Source organism: Balearica regulorum, chromosome 19, assembly GCF_011004875.1.
Source record: "Balearica regulorum gibbericeps isolate bBalReg1 chromosome 19, bBalReg1.pri, whole genome shotgun sequence".
Lineage (NCBI taxonomy): Eukaryota > Metazoa > Chordata > Aves > Gruiformes > Gruidae > Balearica > Balearica regulorum.
Window position 1 is genome coordinate 3,058,249 of NC_046202.1, and position 20,039 is coordinate 3,078,287.

General features: G+C 38.9%; 1 protein-coding gene across 17 annotated transcripts in view; it reads left to right on the plus strand.

Moving 5' to 3' along the window:
- BCAS3 (BCAS3 microtubule associated cell migration factor) overlaps positions 1–20,039 on the plus strand; it is a 366,523-nt gene that overhangs the window by 92,072 nt on the left and 254,412 nt on the right. For all 17 annotated transcript variants that reach the window (XR_012838343.1, XM_075771147.1, XM_075771145.1 and 14 more), the window contains exon 14: positions 15,408–15,541. Coding sequence is in view for 16 of the 17 variants with exons in the window: in XM_075771147.1 (XP_075627262.1) it covers positions 15,408–15,541 (134 nt within the window). In the remaining variant the exon portion in view is untranslated. The remainder of the gene's footprint in view (positions 1–15,407; positions 15,542–20,039) is intronic.

Consider the following 20,039-nt stretch of genomic DNA (forward strand, 5'->3'; position numbering starts at 1 on the left):
CAAAGTTGCAGATGCAAACATCCTGAACTGAGATGGTACTGAGAAGAAAGGCTGCGATGTGATTTGGGAGGCATTAGGTCTGCTTCCTCTTTTTTTTTAATTTTTTTTTTTTTCCTTTGGTAAGGCATTTCAATATAAAACCCTAAGGGTATATGTTATTTGAAAGCTGAATTTCCACATGTTTAAAAGAAGTGTTTATTGATTTTTTTATTTTTTTTTAATGAAAATATGCCCCCCACACGTCAGGGAAACAAAGTGTTTAGTTTTGGAGGGCTGTGAGGTAGGATTTCTTATCTTCTCACACACCAAACCTTGAAAACTGAGAAGGGGAGGATCATTACGTATTTGAAAAACACACCAATGTGCTGTATTTTTTTTTCCACAGATAAAATTATCTGTATTTTCTTCCATACATAAGGAATATATTCAAAAATAAATTGAAAATTCTGTTTTTCTTACTGTTACAATTTTTAATCATCTGACTCTTTATTTGTATCTACAATTTTAAAAGTATGTGGCCTCTTTTCCCTTTTCTAAATGAATTTCTTTCAAGTGTGTTCAGGTTCCTGATTACTTAATTAGTATTTGTAATCCTCTGCATTCTGGAAAAGTATTTTCATTGATTGTTATAAAGACATATTAAAAAAATAATAATACATTTTATGTATGAGTAAGTTTTGGGAAATCCATAGAATAGCGTAAGCTTTATGTTTTACTCCTCTGTATCTAGGTCTTTCATGTGATTTTTTTAATGCATAGTTTCTAAAACATTAATCATCTGGTCGCTGGATATATTGAAATGGGCTCTGGACTGACACACGTACAAATATGTATTATACGTACACAAAAAAATTCTATTCCTTTTGTGTGTGAGGAAGATTATGGAAAAATTATACAACTGCTATCCATCGCTAGTACGTGCTCTAATGAGAAACGAGCAGCAATAGTTAGCCATTGTTTGCAGACCGCATCTCAAAGGAAAAGTTAAAAATACAGTAAAATTTACATGACGGAATAACACTGCAAAATGAACTCAAAAGAAAATACTGCTTGGTTGACTAGCTGGCATGCAAGCTGTGGTGTATGGCTTCTATTCATAGAAGTGAAATTAAAGGATGCAGTTAAACACAGTTGTGAAACGTCCAGTCCAACAGCTGCATTTAGTTTGTTTTTCAATTTCTCATTGCCTTTCTTGTTTATTAGCTGTGACTCTGAGGTCAGAATTAAAACAAATATTTTAATGGCAGCATTTATGATGTTGGCAGGGAGCGCTACGGCTTAGTCCGGCGAGTTGGACAAGACTCGATATGGGTGGTGTGAGGTAGTCCCTTCAGGCTTGAACCGGAGTCACGATTGGTGAGACTTTTCAGAGTATAACGTCTGTAAATCACACAACTGATAAGCATCGTGGAATCTGCTTTTTAGGTCTTTTAGCACACTGGACGTGCTTAAAGGATCTTCGGTTTAGGAGGCCAGAAGGGAGGATCCTTTTATAGATTTGCACACGGTAAAAACTAACAGAATTCCTCTCTTCATTTTGACAGATCTAAGGTATAAAGGCCTTTATGAACTGTGATAATTAAAACCAAACTGTGTGTAAATTATACGCGTCTATTCATACTACAGAAATTGTTATACATGCTTTTAAGAGTAATTTTAGAGTCTGTGGGGCTGTATTTTTACTTGAGTAAATTGTCTTTACTTCACCACATTTAAAAGCAAATTATAGACGTTTTATTTGTGCTGAAGCTGAGTATTAGTTGCTAAATACGTTGTTGTCCACACTTGTGCAAGTCCTGTACAGTCATAGATAATACAATAAAAACAGAATCCAAGGAGGGAAGTAAGATCAGAAATCAGTTCTAGACAGATAGGGTTTTTACCTTATATTTACTATTTCTATTAGGTAAATTTCATGATAAACTGTAAATTTCCCCTCCACCCTCTAGGAAAATTTTATAGACATGCCAAGCTTAATTAAGTTTTCCTAAACAGTGAAGCTGAAAGCATCAATCTTTTTTATTTTAACTTTTTATTTGAATGTGCAGTGTATGGATTTTTAATATATAGACATTTCTTACTAGTGTTTCAAAGAAGGTAAAAAGTAAATTATTTGGATTTTGAAAGTTACATAGATCAAGGGTTTAATACACAGTGATAGAAGTTACAGAATTTCTTTTCACCTTCCTCCTAATGCTCAGACTTTAAATGGTGCTGGGCTGTTAAATGTGACAGGAAACAGTTGGTTCAGCCTTTCAATCTAGACCAGCTGCTCATCTCGCTTTAGCAAATGCTGTCAACAGGCCTGGAAATAACCAAACCCCCTGGTTTTTAATTCTCTCTCTGTACCTTTATTGGGTTTTTTTAAGGCAAAAATACGTAGCCTGCAGTAGTATCTTTTGACTAGAAAATGTGGCTCATGTTGGACAGAATTTTCGAGAAGATTAGCTGTAAAAGGAACTTATTTCTCAATATTTGAGTCAGCGTTGTAGCCGACACATGCATTCTGTTTATTTGGTATGGTTTAGGGTCATAAAATTGGGATTTTCTAGGATTTATAGAAATATGAAGCACAAGGATGACTATTCTTTTTTAGCTTCACTTGAGTTAGTGATTGGGTAGATTTGACACAACAAATAACTGTGTGTTTCACCCAAAGGCTGCCTTTTCCTAGAGGAACTGAAGGAGAAAAGGAAGTTGAATTGTGTATCAAGGCATAACTAATAAATGACAATTTTTGCTTTCCATGTGTGAGATTTTGATTTGATTAAAAACAGTGAAGATACTGATACGATCAAGTTTTTTGATGGAAAGAATGTATTTTGTGATTGTAAAACTTCTGTCTGTTGCCTGAGAAAGTGCTTTCTAGTTAAGGAGAGTTTTGTCACTTCATACCTCGATGTTCTCCAGCACGAAAGTTTTTAGCTAACAAATGTGTGATCAAACTTAGCTGGTTTCTTTTCATGTCTAGGAGAATATTTGATAATCAATTGTAGGTATTCTAATTAAAACCAAAATTTACTCTATGTCAAAACTATTGATCATCGCACAGGTTAATCTGGGTTTTGGCAAGCTTTTTGTACGATATATGGATGATAGCTGTGGTTCATAGGTTAAATTTTAGATGGTTGGTGACAGTTTTAATGAACGCTTTAAAGTCATATTCATTTTATTGTCTCTAACATAATTTCATTCTGTGCAATTCACTAGTTAATGGATAGTCTGTTCATTTAGCTAGTGCATGGGTCAATAAGTTTCTCTCCTCTCCCTGCAGAGGGGAGGAAGGGCCAGATCCTCTCTTGCCTGCAAAGGAAGGTATGTTTTATATCATTTGCTCGCCCTGACATACACGTTGTGGGATCACAGATTTACCAGCAGCCCCACAAATGCAGGGCGCTGCAGGAATGCACGCAGGCAGCGTGTGCTCTGTGTGCTCTGTGTGTATGTGCTGCCTTCCCTCCCAGACAACACTAGCTTTTTCTTCTTTTTAACAATACCAGCTTCGTAAGACAGACGGGAAGTTACAGCCTACTTGTATTTTACACTGGTCTGCGCCTTGGCGTATGCTGCAGGAGGAGAATTTCCTATGAAAGTTAGGTAGAAATGCCGCGTGTTGCCTGTTGCACTTAATGTGTACATTTCAGTGGCGTAAGTTGTCCAAGTCGGGATTGTGGTGGAGTCGGTGGCGGAGAGGCAAGAAGAGAACGTGCTTTCTAAAACTGAGAAATCTGGGCGCTGGATTCATGCGGCACGTCTGTAAGTGGGTGTTAGGGTGAATAACCTCGGTGTCTGAAGTAAAATCCCCCGCCTGCAGTTGAACTCTGGTAGCGTTTTTCCAGGCAGTGTGCTGTGTTTCTGCCAGGTTGCTGAGATACTTCTCAGCCCTTATAGAAATTTGAGACAGTTAATTTTTGTTCTTAAAGCTGGCACCGTTCCTTACGAACACGTAGAGGGATGCCAGCTATCCGTTGTGGTGACTAATCACGCGGCTATATTCCCTTTGATTTTATGTATTCTTCTGTGCCATTGAATCGGGATAGTCTTACACGAGGAAAGAACAACTTCTGGCTTACCCCGAGAAACAGAACCGGGCTATTCTTTGCTGCAGATAAACCATATAAATCAGACCCTCACAGGACTAACGTACTTATCTGTTGTTTTTAACCTTTACACAGAAGGGTACTTGCAAGCTTCATACTGATGACTGTAATGTTCTTTGGTCACAAGGTCTTAAGGATGCATTAGTGTGAATGAGTGGAATGTGAAAACACATATATATGTCATTTTCACAATTTATAGATAAGTAAAGCGTAGAGAAATCAGCACTAAATTTTAGCTACGTCCACTAATTCTGAGAAACTCGATATTCAAATACCGAGTTTGATTTTAGAGGATGCTAGGACATCTATTACTGTTCTGTCCAACTTCAGTGGGAACTGCAGCACTCTTCTCCCTCTGTAGTTCCACTTTCAATAGAAGCCTCGAGCTGTGCAGACTAATGCAGTGAATCATTTCGGGAGTTAGGCTGAGGTAGTGAGGCAACGAGAACGGGAAATTGTACTTAGGTCTTAATTCCTCTTTTTCACCTGCAATAATTGGCAGTGCAGAATCTGAACTGGTCGTAGCTGCCTCTTCGCCGTACGGGGTTTCTGACGTCTGTCCGGCCAGGCTTTTCGGAGGAGGTGGTCCAGGCGCTACGGAGCTCTGGGGTTAGAGCAGGCTGCCGTTCCCGTGCGTGTGCCGTCTCCCCTCTCTCCTGTATGGTGCATTTGGCACAGCCTTTGACATGAATTCCTTCAAAAAGTCGTAGTTGCATAGTAACTCTTAACAGTATGAGGCAGTAACTTATTACAGGACTGCGGGACCTCCCAGTTTCCGATTGTTACTTTTGCTGTTGATCTGGGATGAGCCAGTTTGGACTTGGACTGTTAGACGCTGCTGATGAGCAGCAGAGTTGCCATTTCTTTGCTCGTATTCCTTGTAGCTGGGAGCGTACGTGGACATGTGTCTATCACTTGTATTTTTGGGGGGAATCAGGTTAAGGGTAGAAGCTTGCGCATCTATTTGAAGTTGGTTTAATCCTTAATCATTCATTACTTTTACTGCGAGGTCTGTGCCTTGTTTCTCAGGCTGGGGAGGGAAGGCTTTGGTGCCAAGAACGGTATCTACAAAAAATCCAGTAGGTGGCTGTGGGTAGCCAGGAAAGATGAGAATCATCCTCTATTTTCATTTTTTTTTAGAGATTGTGCTTCAATTGCCAGTTTGTTAAGGCAAGTAACTAGACTTGCAGCATCTGAAAAGGACATTTTGTTACAAAAGCTTAGTGGTGGTGTTCTCTTGGGACAGAGTTCTTCAAGAAAAGCTTTTCTCTACACATCTTAAGCGTAGCCATAGAAGTGTTTGCCAGCTACAGGATTCTGTCATGGCTTCTTACCATTTTAGAGGGAGCAATAGATGCAATATTTTTCAGTACAGGCCCTTAAAACCCATCTGGGAGTACTATAATTCAGTAAAACGTTACTGTAGCTAAGAACACCTTCAGTTTGGCAGTAGCACCAACTTTTAAATTGTTGGGATGGGGGAGGTACATTCTAATATACCTAAGTAATATGTATCGCGTACATCTGTTGTGTAGAAAAGTGTAAATTCATACAGGTACCTTACAAGTTCAGAGCGGGATGCGTTCTTGGACCAAGATAGCTTCTACATAAGATAGGAAAGATACAGGATGTAAGACTTGATCCTTACGGAGTGAAGGGCGAGGTGGTAGGAAAGATTCCAAAGAAACAGGTTTAGAGAGGAAGAAAGGAGCGAACGAGAAGGGGGAGACTTTTCACGCTGCGGTAGTTGACTGAATGAACGGTGGCATAATTCCAGCAGGGCAGGGGAGAGGAGATAGAAGTTTGCAAACTGGAGAGAAAACAAAGAGCAGAAACCAAAGGTGTGGGTACAATTTCAAACCAGTTTGTTTGAAAAAAAGAGGACAGGTTAAAAAGATGGGCGTGGTGGAAATGAACTGTAAGAACTTCAAACTTGTAACATTAAGGATTGAAAGTTCATTTTTAGGAAACTTGAAGGATTGAGAAGCTGGCACTCGCTCAAGGTCACACAGGAATTCAGTGCCAGAGAAGAATATTACACAGGATCCCTGGTTCTTAATCCATTGCTGAAACCAGTAAATGACATGTCACATTCAGTTCACTTCTGTACTTTGATTTTTGTTGTTGTTGAATTATGGTATTTTTAATGTTAAAGAAAGAAACTTCAAATAAGATAATGAATAGCTGAAAAATGGTGCTGTTTTATAAACCATCTGGTTTTTTTCTTTTAAAAGTGGTAAATAAATGATCAGCTTTCCAGAAGTGTTACTCCTGCCAGCTTCGCAGCTGAGAGCTGTGAAGTGCACCACATCTAAAATTTTAAGTAATTACGCTTCCTTGGCTACAAAAGAGCTTTTCCATCCATTAATAACGAGAAAATTAATGTTGGACCAGCAGTAAAACAGATTAAACTGTATACCCCTTTGGATGCCTGACTGCACCTTTAACAGACCTGAAATTCCTCCGATTATTTAAATGTTCTATATTGAAATGTGATGGTGGCCTTGAGTTAATAGTTAAAGAGGTTTAAATTGGAATGTCTCTGCAGAAGTTTTTCCCATTGATCAGAGCAAGTGGGCAGAAAAATACCTTATTTAATTGTTGGGAAGCATTGATAGTGCTTCACAGATTAACAGAAATTTTTTTCTTTCTGTTTTTGCTACCCAAAGTGTACAGTCAGGCTCTTATTAAACATGTAGATTAGTTCAGGTTCGGAGATATCTTTTGTAGTGGCAAGTGCTGTATAAGGTAAGTTATTGCAGCACTGATGTGGCTGCAACCAGCACCTTGTCTGTGCTTGGGCTTTTATAACGACTGCAACTTTCTTCTCAAGTTTGGAAGATTAATCTTGTTCCGGAACATCGCCTTCCTGGATATGTCATCTAGAGTAAAACAACCTGTAATTATTTAATCACAGAATAATTCTTGGGGCTTTTTTCTCTGTTTATTTTGATTTTTGTTTTTCAACTTGAATTATTGCCTTTAAAGACAAATGTATTAAAATTATCATAATGGCATCATATTCGATGAATTGCAGTTACAAAGATTGTGTCTCTATATCACACATGCTGGGTTGGAAGGTGAGAAATAATTCATGATCTATAGCTTGCTAGCATTGCTGTATGGTTATTTTGCAAAGGAAAAGTGTCAGCAGTGGAATTCTTTAGCAGCATAAGTGTAAGTAAGAGGACTTTACAGAGGGAAGAAAACCTAGTCTGTTTTAACTCAAAGTACGCTTTGAATGATGACAAATTGTCTCCTCGTCGTGATTAGGCAGGCTGACATCAATGAAAATGCCCTTTTCATGAAATAATTTCAATGCTGTTGTCTTCTGTACTTTTTAATTCCATTTGTGTATGTTCTCCTATTTCTTTCTTCTTAAATGCCTCCCCGCAGGAAACTGGTTTTCATTTTATTGAAATACTTGCCCAAGTCTAGAGCATTTGCTACTTGAAGGTGGAAGACTTTAAGATATACTGAAAATTTAGGAAATTCTTGATCATTTAATTCTCTATTAAATAACTTCTGCATTTCAAATATCTGTGATTTAGATAAGTATTGTTTAAAAACAGTCTTAAATGAAATCACTCTTTGTTTTCGGTGAGTTTAACCCTGGAAGCATGCTGAACAGGATCTTGAATCTGAGGAGAAATGCATGTAAAATCCTGTAATCAGTGCTATACAGCATCATGTCATTTGGGTGGAAGAAATGTATTCAAAAGAGGGCCAGTATGGTGATTTGCAGTGCATTAATTCTCCTCTTTTTAAATTTCAAACATATTTGATTGTCAATAGCTTAAATCCATTGCTACTTTTTTTTAGTAAACTTCCAGGTTCATATTTTTTCTAATCTAGGCATTTAACGTATTATCTCTGAAGAAATTTATCCCCAAATCAGGATGAAGTAGTAGTTATCGGCAGAAGTTCCTAGGATGTTTGGGAAGATCTGATATTTGAGGAGAGGGGAGAAGATACCATTACCAAATTAATATCTTTGTGCAAATAAGACAGTGTACTGCTGGAGAAGTGTGATTAAATCATTGTGCTTCATCACCTGCCTCTTGCTGCAAACAGAAGTCATATATAAATAACTGATTTCCGTCTAGGTACCATTTATAAGCTTTTTTTCATTACTACCAAAAGTCTTGCTTTGATAAGAGGCCTTGAGGAGGATGGGTGGTCTTAGGCCTCCTGTCTTTTTCAGTGTTCTGTTACTGTTATTTTTCTAACAGTTTCAGTAATTTTTGTAGTCTCCTATTCCTCACTTTTAAGAGAAAGGAAATACTAGGGTCTTAATTTCTTAAAGCATTAAAAATGTACAGTTGTCCTAATGTAACTTTATCCATGGGTGCTTTCTGTGCCAATGCAGAAAATTTCACAGTTTACTGAAGGATAGTTCTTTAGTCACTTTTTTATAATCATCATTTCATGGAAATTTTAGTCACCTTTTCCTAGAAATTTTACATTTTGTTGAAATTTGTCAAATTCGCAGGTAAATAAAGTAAATTTTAACATAATGCTAAATATATTGAAGAAATGTGTGGGCACGCTTGTAAACGCTGATGTGTTTGGGTATGACTATTGCTGAATGTACTCTGTTTTGATACACGATAGATTTATAATTCTAAAATATATGAAAATTAATATCAAAACAGTCCTTTAGCACAGGAGGCATTGTTAACAGGACATTAAATTCCTTTCGGATTAAAGATGCACAACTGTAAAAAAAGGGTAAAATTATTTCCCATATTGAAGTTAGCAGCAAAAGCTCTGTAGACTTCGAGGAGGTCAGGATTTCACCCTCTCTCTGCAACATTTACTTTATTGTTATTCCAATGAAAAGAGAAAAACACGATAAGCTGTTTCAGCAGTAAAAGTGTTTACTGCGATCTCTGCAATTTAGAAACCCCCGAACACTAAGGCAAGGGTAGTGGCTGTGGATGTGTGTCCCTTTTGGAGGAATTACAGGCAGGGTTAGAAGAAAAGGGAATCTGTTCCCTTTGATCGTTTGCCCTGATTTACTCACCTGCCCTCAGTGTGTGTCCTTTCATTTTGGGAGGGAGAAACCCACCCTGATAAAGGTTTAGTATTTATTGAGCCATCAGCTGTAGCCAGTTAGCGTTGGTACTGGTGAATAGATTTTTAGTATCTGAAGCATGCCGTTGAGCTGGCTGTTGGACATGGTAAATGTCTGACAGTTTCCATACATCCACCCCAAGCTCCAAATATTCAGATTAAATATGTAGTTGTCCTAAGTGTGTTACACTTAGGACAATTACATCTCCAGTCGTAGGTATTTATTCACAAAATAGGTTTTTATTTGTCTTCTCTTTCTTTTGACTTGCTGGGGGTTTATTTAGTATTTATTTTTAAATATTTTGGATATCTTTATGTACTCATGTTTATTTTTTTGGTGAATTTTGTTGTTAAAATCAGATTTTTCCTTGTTTAATTAGGTTGGGGTTTTCTTGAAACCAAATTTTCTAACTGTGGCATATGTGTTACACTTGGAAGTATACACGGGCTTACTAGCACTAATATTTGGCTCTATTTTGACTAGCATCAGCCTCAGAGAGGAGTTAAGTGAGTATAAATAAGCTACTGTTCATAGGTCAGGTCATACATTTCATAAAACCATGGACCATATAAACTTTGTCACATCTTAACAAGATACGTACGCGACTGCTTCTGCAAGAGAGCTGCAGCGGAATAGAAACCTATAGAATTAGCATGCGGAGGATAGGAATGCCGAGCCGAACGCGTATGGACTGAATCAGGAGCGACTCTAAGTCAGCACAGTTCCACTGAGCTTTCTGATCGTGTGATCTGAAAACCTACAGAGCATAATATTAACATTGCATGGTATCTACGCTCATATTTAAAAAATAAAATCTGAGTAGTTCGTATTTTTTTATCACTGTTTGTGTAAATAGCGTATTTGTGCAGCGGCTGCGCAGGTCTCTCTACGGCTGTGCGTGTACAGAAATGGAAGAGCTGCATTCTTAAATTAAGTATATCAGTGAATGTTTCCTTCGTGCAGACGCATGCCTGCTTTCCTAACATTTGTGCCCTTGGTGTTTTTAAAGCAAATCCAACACAGCTTGAACGTGTTGAGTTCTTCAGTGTGTAATTACAGGATGACATTGTTTTGGAAGGCGGAAAAAACCTTCTGTTACTTTGCAAGATGGCATTATTTAAAGTGAAGTTACTCATGAAACTGAAACCCAAGGTGAAATTGTGTGTACCTCATTTGTATGCATATAATAAACAACTATGCAATTAGATAGGTGTTATAAATAGGATGTGGTGGAGATGCTTAGGCTACTCAGGTTTCCTAGATTTTATAGCAAGTACCCAACCGAGATTTGCTGCTCTCTAATTTTGCCGTTTGGGCTAACCAGCTGACGCCTGGTTGAAAAGAGTTATGTTCCTACAAGGCCACAGAAGCCTTAGTATTCGGTCTGCATCTCCGTCGGATCGTGGAGAACTCTGTGTACCATCAGCAACTTCTATCCCACCCTTCAGGCCAACCCTCATCTATCAAACCCGGGCCGAGAGCGAGCGAGAGGAAGCTCCCAGATAAACATACAGCAGCGCCTAAACTCCTAATCACTCTGGGCTTCCGCTTCCAGGCCCTATAATTAGAAGTCCTTCTTTTCCTTGTATTCCCAGTTGACGCAAATGCTTTTTGTGGCTTGGCACCTCATTTAGGGCGTGGGCTTAGTTTATGGCCAGGCCAGAGTCTGGTTTAGTCTTCTGATACTGCATAAATAGCTCTTAACCCGCAGTCTGCATCTGTACTAGTTTTTCCTTTTATGCATATATTCGCTGTATTTTTTTTAATGTTTCTATCCTGAAAGAAGCTTATTGATTCCCAAACAGAATGCGTGAAAAGTAGGAAGCTGTAAATTAGGGCAAATGTATCTGTCAGGTAAAACAAAGCTTTGGTATTTTTTTTTTTTTTCCCCAGCTAGGATATCTGTTCCTTTTAAACTGGATTTTAATCATCTCTGTGGACTTGAAAAACCACAGAGTAAAACAGTCATTAATTTAACCTAGCTGCACCCCTCGTATTATGGATAAGCAAAATCAGAATTTTTGCAGTGAGATACATACTAAGTAATATCTGCTTGACACATAAAGTTCCACCGGGTTCTGTGTATGCAAGACTTTCAATTGATTTCAGATGTTATCTGTTAAACAGGGATTAATGCCAGTTTGAAAAATAAGCAGGAAATCCTTGAGAATTATTCACTTTTCATCTATGATTATTCATACATAAAGTACATCATAAGAGAAAACAGCCTGGACTGAACTTATGACAGCTTTAACCCATATTTCCGTCTAAACAACTTTTTGGGATAACTGTCACGAGGTCTGTTAGAAAGCTGAGCTGAAGTTTCCTGCACTTGAAAGTGAAAGTGAGGTAACGACCAAGATTCAAGTTCATGTTCCTCTGCTGGGATGAGGTATTTCTGCCAGGGTGTTGCAGCGGCCGTTTGCTGCAGGGAGACAGAGGGAGAAACGAAATGGCTGAGCGGTAATAATGGAAAACTGTGGTTCTTCAGTGTGAAGTAACGAGAGCTGGAAAATACCGCACCAAACCCCAAGTCAAATGTTCTAAACCATGGGTGACTTACTGTTTGAATAACAGTAGTACGTTAGATATTTCAGAATGCTGTTTTATAAATACACGTCCTTTCACATCTGTGGTATTGTGCTTGGGACCTCTGTGTTGATGCAGGTTCTGCAAGTATGGATTTGTGTTTCAAATGCAAATGGGAGTATGTAGGTCCTCCTTTTAACTCACTGAAAAAGCCTTGCTAATATAAGCGAAGAGCCTGCTTTCCTTCGGCTTTCATCTAATAAAATGCACTTATTCCAAACAGTGACAGCAGGATTTTAGATTAGGCATGCACAATTGCCAAATCAGATACTACCCATCTTTCTGTTTTTAAGCCAATTCCTTTCCACTTCTGTACTCCTTCAAGTTAGCAAAACCAAAAAAACCCCAAAACCCCAAACCCCAAAAAACACGAAACCTAAAAAACCCAAAGGCCATGCACATTAATATGGATCCAAGAACTACGTAGATCATATGGAACTGATCAGACCCGCGGATAGGTGAGCACGTTTCACGGCTTCGTTTGTTCAGCTATGGCGTGTGTCATCAAAAGAACGACCAGGTCACACCGTGTGCTTTACAGCTTTGTGCAACACGTTGTAGTGTATGGTCCCAAAGTGAGCTCTCCGGCAACGCCCTGCTCGGGCTAAATAGCGCTTACAGCTTTGGGGGAAAAACCCCTTGTGAGGGGAAGGGTGAAATTTTATCACGTCTGCGTGCTGTGGGGTTTATTGCACCGTCTGCAGACACCTGCGTTTCTAGCCAATATTGGAAAGGAGTTACCAGTTAGCTAAACAACCGATAGATTTGATGGACAGTGCAGTATCGTAATTCTGTGTTTTCACTGGCTTGTGATTATTACGCAGCTTTCTGTCTCCAGCTTCCAGACAGATTTTTGGCTCATTTAAAGTTTTTTGTTGGGTTTTTTTTAGGGTTTGTTTTGTTTTGTTTTTTTACAATTTTCATTGCACTGTGCCACGTGATGGGATACACATGAAGAATGCTGTGCTCGGATCTCTGGGTGCACTCAGCTCTGGGTGTGTTTTTTATAAAAGACTTCTAGCACTTTGAGGGAAAAAAAATCTGGGTTTGCTGAGGCCGTCTCCTCACTGTTGAGAGAAGCCTTATGTATTCATCTCTTCCGGCTTCTCCTTCTCCAAAGGTCCTTTCCATCTGGAATAGGAGCGAGCTTAGAAGGACCAAAAGCATACTCAGCTTCTGTGTAAAGCTATCTGATGCACGAGGAGAGGCAAACATGGGAACATAGAAAATAGATCCTTCCTGTGTTGAATTAGATCTTTTGGACTATCCTCGCTCCAGTAATAGTGGCAGCCTAATTCTAGCACACAAACCCCTATTTGCTTCCAGCTCTCTCACTGGAAATGCTATATATTATTGAGGACCGCACACTTCACTGGAAGAGAAGTGTATTTTGTGATGTTTCGGAACAGAATTAATGCAAATTGTGTGCATAATCCCACAATAAAGACTTGGCTGGCTTGCACTCGAGCAAGTTTAGCTGTATTTCCTATCAACACAGTCACTACAAATCAAGGAAATTGCCAGTTAAGCCAACATTAACATCCAGACCAACCTCAACTCACATGCCTTACCGCCCAAACATAATACCCAAATGCACTCACGGATTTCTTAGCTCCATAACAAACTCTCTTTCATTTTTAACACTCGGAAACAGAGTAACAGCCTGTAACAGTAAAAGTATGTCTACTGGAGGGAATCTGGCTGAGGTCAGATTGAAGATTTTGCATTTGTGTGATTTTGCGGAAATGGATGTGTGCAGCGTGGGTGGCCTCGCTCTGTCCAAGCCCTGCCAGCGTCAGTGGTCAAGCTGAGAAGGAAACTTGTAGGCAATTTTGTCTCTAAATGCAATTTGGATTTCTCTCCGGTTTTGTACCTTACTGCCAGTGGGCCTCACAGTCTTGAAAGTATTTTTTTATCTTCATAAGATCCTTATTCTGTAAGAGTTATGGTCGAGAGAAGCTGAGGCACGTGCCCGTTCGCGGTCACGCGAGGTCTGCGATGATGCTGGGTTACCCAGTTTAGGGGGTTCGGGACTCCGCTGTTCTCTGCCGAGACGTGCTCACAAACCTGCTTCGGCCTCGGAGGAGGAGCAGGCACCGGGGAGTGACGCTGGGCCCACAAGGTCAAGGCTTTGGCTGCTGAAAGTTTCCAATTTGGGCTTAAGGGAAGAGGAATTCCAGGATTGCCAGAGAGGGAGGGCACGCAGGATGGCCAGTAGTGATGTTGTAACTGTGGTTCAGTAGGAAAGTTGATTAAACTTAACATTTACTATAAGCGTGCTTCTCTGCGTGCAAGACTTTTTTTTTTTTTTCCCCCCAGTTTAATTCCAAAATTCTAAAAGTGGCCCATTCTAGGACTTTAATGGTAACGTGGGAGAGCTTTTAAACTTGTACCGTAGATACTTGTTTAGCAGCAGTGAGCAGAAGATGGATCGTGGAGCCATGTGTAAATAAACTGAGAAAGCAAACACTATTTTATGACAGAAATAAGGTAATTGTTTATCCTTTGAATAGGTGTCGTGTAAAATGTGGAGACCCGAGTTCTCTTCCTGAAGGATAAGAGAGTTTATGCTTTATGTGGAGAATCAACACAACAGAGCTATATGAAATTCCTGGTTTGCTTTAATAGATGCGATACCTGCAAAATTATTTAAAGGCACGTCAATGTAGCTATTGAACTGTTAAAATCACTTTGTACTTGACGTTAATTAAATGTTGGAGGATTACGATGGGTGATAACTTCTTAGATTTTGTTAATAAGCATGGTAATATAGAAATTTTTATACAGAAAAATAGATCTGAAGTTTCTTTACTGTAGTCCTAAATTCTGCCATGATGCCGTACTTTTCTCATATGTACAAAAATACTTCTTTTTTGGTATAAAAACTTAAACTTTTGTGGCAAATTGACTTCAAAAACATTTGTAAATGTTTAAAAACTGGGTTATGGACTGACATATAGTGGGAGAAAAAAGTAAATAGCGTATATAAGTTACTGTGATTCTGCTGATCTTCTAATTTAATCATTTCAGTACATCCATCAGTGACCTGTTTTCAATGAAGTTAGTACCTAATTTAATATTTCACTTGAAAGCTCTCAACTCTGATTTGCTGCCTTTCAAGCAATAAATCAGACCGTTTCTTTCATACACTTTTATAAGAAAGATGCTTCTTCAGGACCGGTTTTGGTCTGGGTTGTTTTGGCTGGGGTTTGATAATGTTTCTTCTTCCAAAAATTATCATTGTGGAAACATCAATCTTTTTTTGTACTATCTCCTTCCCAATGAAGAGCATTTTGGAGTTTCACTCTTAACATTCATCACTTCAGTGCTTCATATTGGCGACACAAGTTCTCAACTTTAGTTAGAATATTCCCAGATTTTTTAGTTGGCTTATGTAGAGTTGTATTGTAAGTCTTCAGTAGTAATACTGTTAGTATGATTTCGGTTGAAGTTCTGATTCATTTTTATGAAGTGAATCCCTTTCAATTCAGTAATTTTCTGCAACTGTGTACTTTTGCTTCCAGAAAACAAAATGTAAGCCACGCTAGCTTTTTCAGATAGAGATTCGTAAGCCTCCTCTTTTGCAGTGATTAATCTCTTGTGCTTTTGTGTTTCTTTTTTCTTTTTCTTTTTTTACCCAGGGATGTTGCTGGTCACTACTGACACATTAGGCCATGATTTCCATGTTTTTCAAATACTGACACATCCTTGGTCATCATCACAAAGTGCCGTCCATCATTTGTATACACTTCACAGGGGAGAGACTGAAGCCAAAGTAAGTTAAACTATTTGCTGAAGAATAATCCCCAGACACCTTATACATTTTGTGTATGTTGGCACTTTAATGTTTGTTTCAGCACACAAAGAGCCTTTCTTATGTTATAGCCACAGAAAGGATAAGAGCACAGCGTTTAACCTGGACAATAATAAATTCTTGCCCTTTACAATGAGGTGCTGTCAGATTTATTCAGATATGACGCTGCCTCCAAAGAGCCCAGATTATTAGCTGTGTTTGTACTTAACCTTTTCTCATGTAACATGTTAAACATTTGTCTAGTGCCCGTGAAGCAACTGTCAGGGTTTGCTTGGCTTTGGTGGTAAAAGCCAAAGACAGACAATTAAAGAGTTGAGAGGAAGAGTTAATCAAAAGGCCGTGATTAACTTTTATCTACACTTTAGCAAAGTGGGGGAACCTGTTGGAGACTGTAGTGATACGGATTTAACTTCCCAGTTTGAAAATCTCACTGTTAAAGATGGAAGACTAAACTAGGCTAGATTAGCATAGGGTGAAAAAGGCTGAAATCATGTTTTGAAAAATGCTCGGTAACCTGATTTTGTTGAAAAAAGTGAGAGAGATCACTTTTGCCGGCGTCACTGTGAAAGCAGCAGTGCAGCGTATTACGCTTGAATCCTTTGCTGCAGTGCTTGTAGGCATCAGGAGAGCCTCACCTTTGGAGCGTTGAGTAACTGTTGAAGAACTTGTTTTAAATACCTAAATAAAAATGTCACCACAGGGTAAGAAATGAGTATTGCACTTGCTGATGCAATTACACACTGAAAGCACAGACTTGTGACAGTCTGGCAGATGTAAACTAGTGTGACAGAGAGAAGCCTCGGGCACTGTGATTATGACCCTGACACTGGAAGCTTGGATTATTGTGGTACCATGATTGTAGTTCCTTCAAACCATTTTTTTTCTATGGATTCTGCCATTTCCCTTAAGTTTTTTGCCTTACCTTTGTAATAAGTAAAGCTTCATTCAGGATAGTAGTGGTCAATAATGTTTCAATCTGTGTGAATTTAAATTACTGGGAGCTTAAATACTCTAAAGCTTTACTGCTTCTGTTCTGGAAGAGTGTAATTACTACTGCAGGAAGGAATAACCAATCTGGAAAGTGGGATGAAATTAGGAAAAACTGTCCGTATGGGGTAATATATATAGTATTTACAAGTAATTTTTACAAATCAGATAAAGGGCACTGAGATCTGTCTGTATACATATACTCTGTCATCTATTTGAGCATGTCCTATAATGTGTTTAATCTTTTAGAGTTCTTTTAGTTCTACTTTCAGAGAAAAAACAGGAAATATCCTATAGCCAGTATTGAAAACCAAAGCAGAGGACTCCAGTCACTGGGAACAAAGGTGGTGTTCTGGTTTTTTACAGCTGATAAGTTTGTTTTTAAGGCATACGTTGGAAACCAAACATAACGTGTTTTAGAGAATAAACCTTTATTGATACACGGTTTTTGGGATATAGTATTAGCATCTCTGTGAAAGCAATGCATTAAAATTCTCAGAATCAACATAGTAAAGTTTTTTCCTAGTTTGCCACATAGTTTTCATTTGGGATGTGAACAGTATAGCTTTTGGAATGGTATATAGTAGAGAAAACTCTAACCAGTCAGAGGCCCGTTGGTGGATTTCACAACTCCCTGGATAATTAAACTATCCAGCAACAATATCGCATTGGTACCTGTGATTCTCAAAGCACATGTATCTAAAATATTTACATAATACAATGGATGGGTTTACTTTTTCTTTTGGAATAAGAAGGAAGCGTAGTATGTGTTGCTATTCTTTTGTTCTCTAAATTTCATGTATGAGTAGCATCAGACAAGAATTTTGGAGACCGTTCAGTTTAAAATTCTCAATGCAGAAGTTCTGAGACACACTGGAAGCCTCTGTACCTCCTTTCTTGGTTAGAATAGTATTTATACATTTGCAACCAGACTTTTTTATTTTCTTTTTCCCACCCCCCTGGTTTAAAGCTAATTGTGAATCAAGGCCAATGGTCTTAAAGGTCACCTTCTGTACTGGAGCTATAAAAAGTTCTAATTTGTGTTGATGGACATGAGTGATTATCAGTGTCAAAATTTGTTTAGCTAGTACCCATTATAAATTGTTTAAACATCATCATTATGCCCTTGTTATATGTGGTATTTTAACGTCCGTACTGAAATCATCTGCTTTTGTACATGAGATTCTGGCCGTCAGAGCTCTGCCACACATTTCCCAAAATAGCCTTCTTTCAGCCTGATGCATTTTTTTTTTTTTCTTCCTTCGTAATCCATTAGCGTGTTCCTTGTAAATAGTTATTACTGATACCATAAGACCATTTAGTTCATGGACAAAAACTGGTACGTTGGTAATGTTTATAAAAGTTTCACGGACTTGTCTGCGTGGCTGTGTCTAAGCTGCTGGACACACTGAAGTTCCCTGTATGGGATCACAGTTTGTGCACAAGCTGACCGTACATGGACTACACGGTACAACCGATTTTTCCAAGAAGTGTTGGATCTGCTCTGTATGCTTTGTGTAATACATGGCATACCAATTTTTCTCTGGGAGCAGAGATTTAGGAAACAAATATATTAGTATTCCAAATATTAACAGGTATAGCCGATGTCCAAACAGTGTTTGAATTGTAATTGCACCCAGTTTAGAACGTCAGCCCTGGAGTATCCCATTTTGCAGGGCTGCAGAATTCCTCGTCTTGGTTTTACCTTGTCTTCAGTGGTTGGAGGGCAGACCAAGAGCTTGCTATTTCTTATCCGTCTCCTAAGAGAAGGTGACAGGAAGTCCCCTCTGTCATTCGTGTACAGAAGCAGCTTAAGTCGATTAAATTGCATGCTTAATGTATAGTAAAGAAAAAGAAGCAAGTGTGGTGATTTAATAATGGTGTTTTCTGATCGATTTACTGCAGTCAAGCAGTGTGTCTAAGTCACCCCCATGTCTTTCTACCGAGTCAGATACATTAGCTATACGGTTACTGTGACTTAAAGAATGGATGTTCCGTCATGCATTAATTTTTCTAAATTCTAGACAAATTCTGATCTGGAGTTGATAAATGTCAGTCTCGAAGACCATGTCTATCTTTTCCTGACCATTTCTGAAATACAGAGACACTGGCAGGAAGGAGATCTGTAGAGGTTTGGTCTCCTTTATGGACATCGGGATCTTGGCCTTAGCCAAAGCAGCATTTGTGTGAGCATGAGTTGGCCACTCCAACCAGACAGTGTCACGGAAATAATAACCTTAATGAACGGAATAAAATAGAGACTTTCTGGTTTGATTTTGAGAAAAGGAAAAATGAAAATTGATTTTAATACAAAACCTTGCGTTTGCATTGGCAGTCTATCCCGATAGCTACACTTACGCTATTTGTAATGTTTCTTTTGGAAGGAGGAGAAAGGGATGAGGCTGCTACAAGTTCCTCCACAAGATAAGCTTTCCCTGTACCGAAATGCTGCTCACGGCGCGTTGTGCTGGTGTTCAATATATATTCAATATACGATCCTATGCACTTTCTGAACAATTGATGGTCATTTTTCCCTGGAGCGGTGTCCAAAGGCACCTCCGAGCCATCTTCCAGGGTTTTTTTGTTAGTGATCTTCTTTGTAGGGCTTGTCTGCCCTGCCACTCAGCTTGGTGATGGCTTTGTGATGCTGAGGGAGATTTAGGTACTGTGCTTGTAAGGTAGGTTTTTTTGAGCTTCCATTCCCCTTGGTACGGAATTAAGGGTAAGTAGTAGTATTCTCCCCAACCGTTCACAGCTAGCCTCCATAACATGGTTTTCCTTTTCTCTTTTTGCATGCTTTGAAGAATGAAACAGAGTGTTACTGAGTTTTGAAGTGTTGTTATTGCAAATCTATGTTGTATTTGCTGACTTTGAGCAGCAAATATAGGATGAAGCCTTATGCGCTGAATAAAACATTGATTCGGGACTGCAAAGACCACTCAGTTGCTAACAAAGCCGCTGTCTTTTTTGTGTGCCTCGGATGAAGATGGGGTAAGATGGAAAGTGGACCTCTGTCTCATGAGGGAATTGTGAGGACAACGGCCATGAAAGAATGTGAAGTGCTCAGGTACTTCATTGGTTCGAGTGATGGCAGTCCCAAGGTCACAACATTCAAAGTTACTTTTCTGCAAACACAGACAGAAGGCACTGTTTCACTTACATTGGATTAATATCTTTTAGCCTTTAAGTGCCACTTACGCTTTAGATTTTTTTTATTATTTTTTTTTTTACTTAAGAGAACAAAACCCAGTGTGTTTGATGCACTGTGTTAAATTGCGAAGGTTTGTTGCAAGCGCTGGTTGTATTTAACCGTACCAGAGAGAGAACTGAAGCTCTCAGAGAATCCATGCTCGCACAATTCAGCTGGAAAGGGAAAAAATATGCACGTGTATGTGGTGCACGTTTTGGTTAAGGATACGTTTTCTTGTCCTAGAGCTCTTGCATTGTAAGTCAACACTTACTGCACTCATAT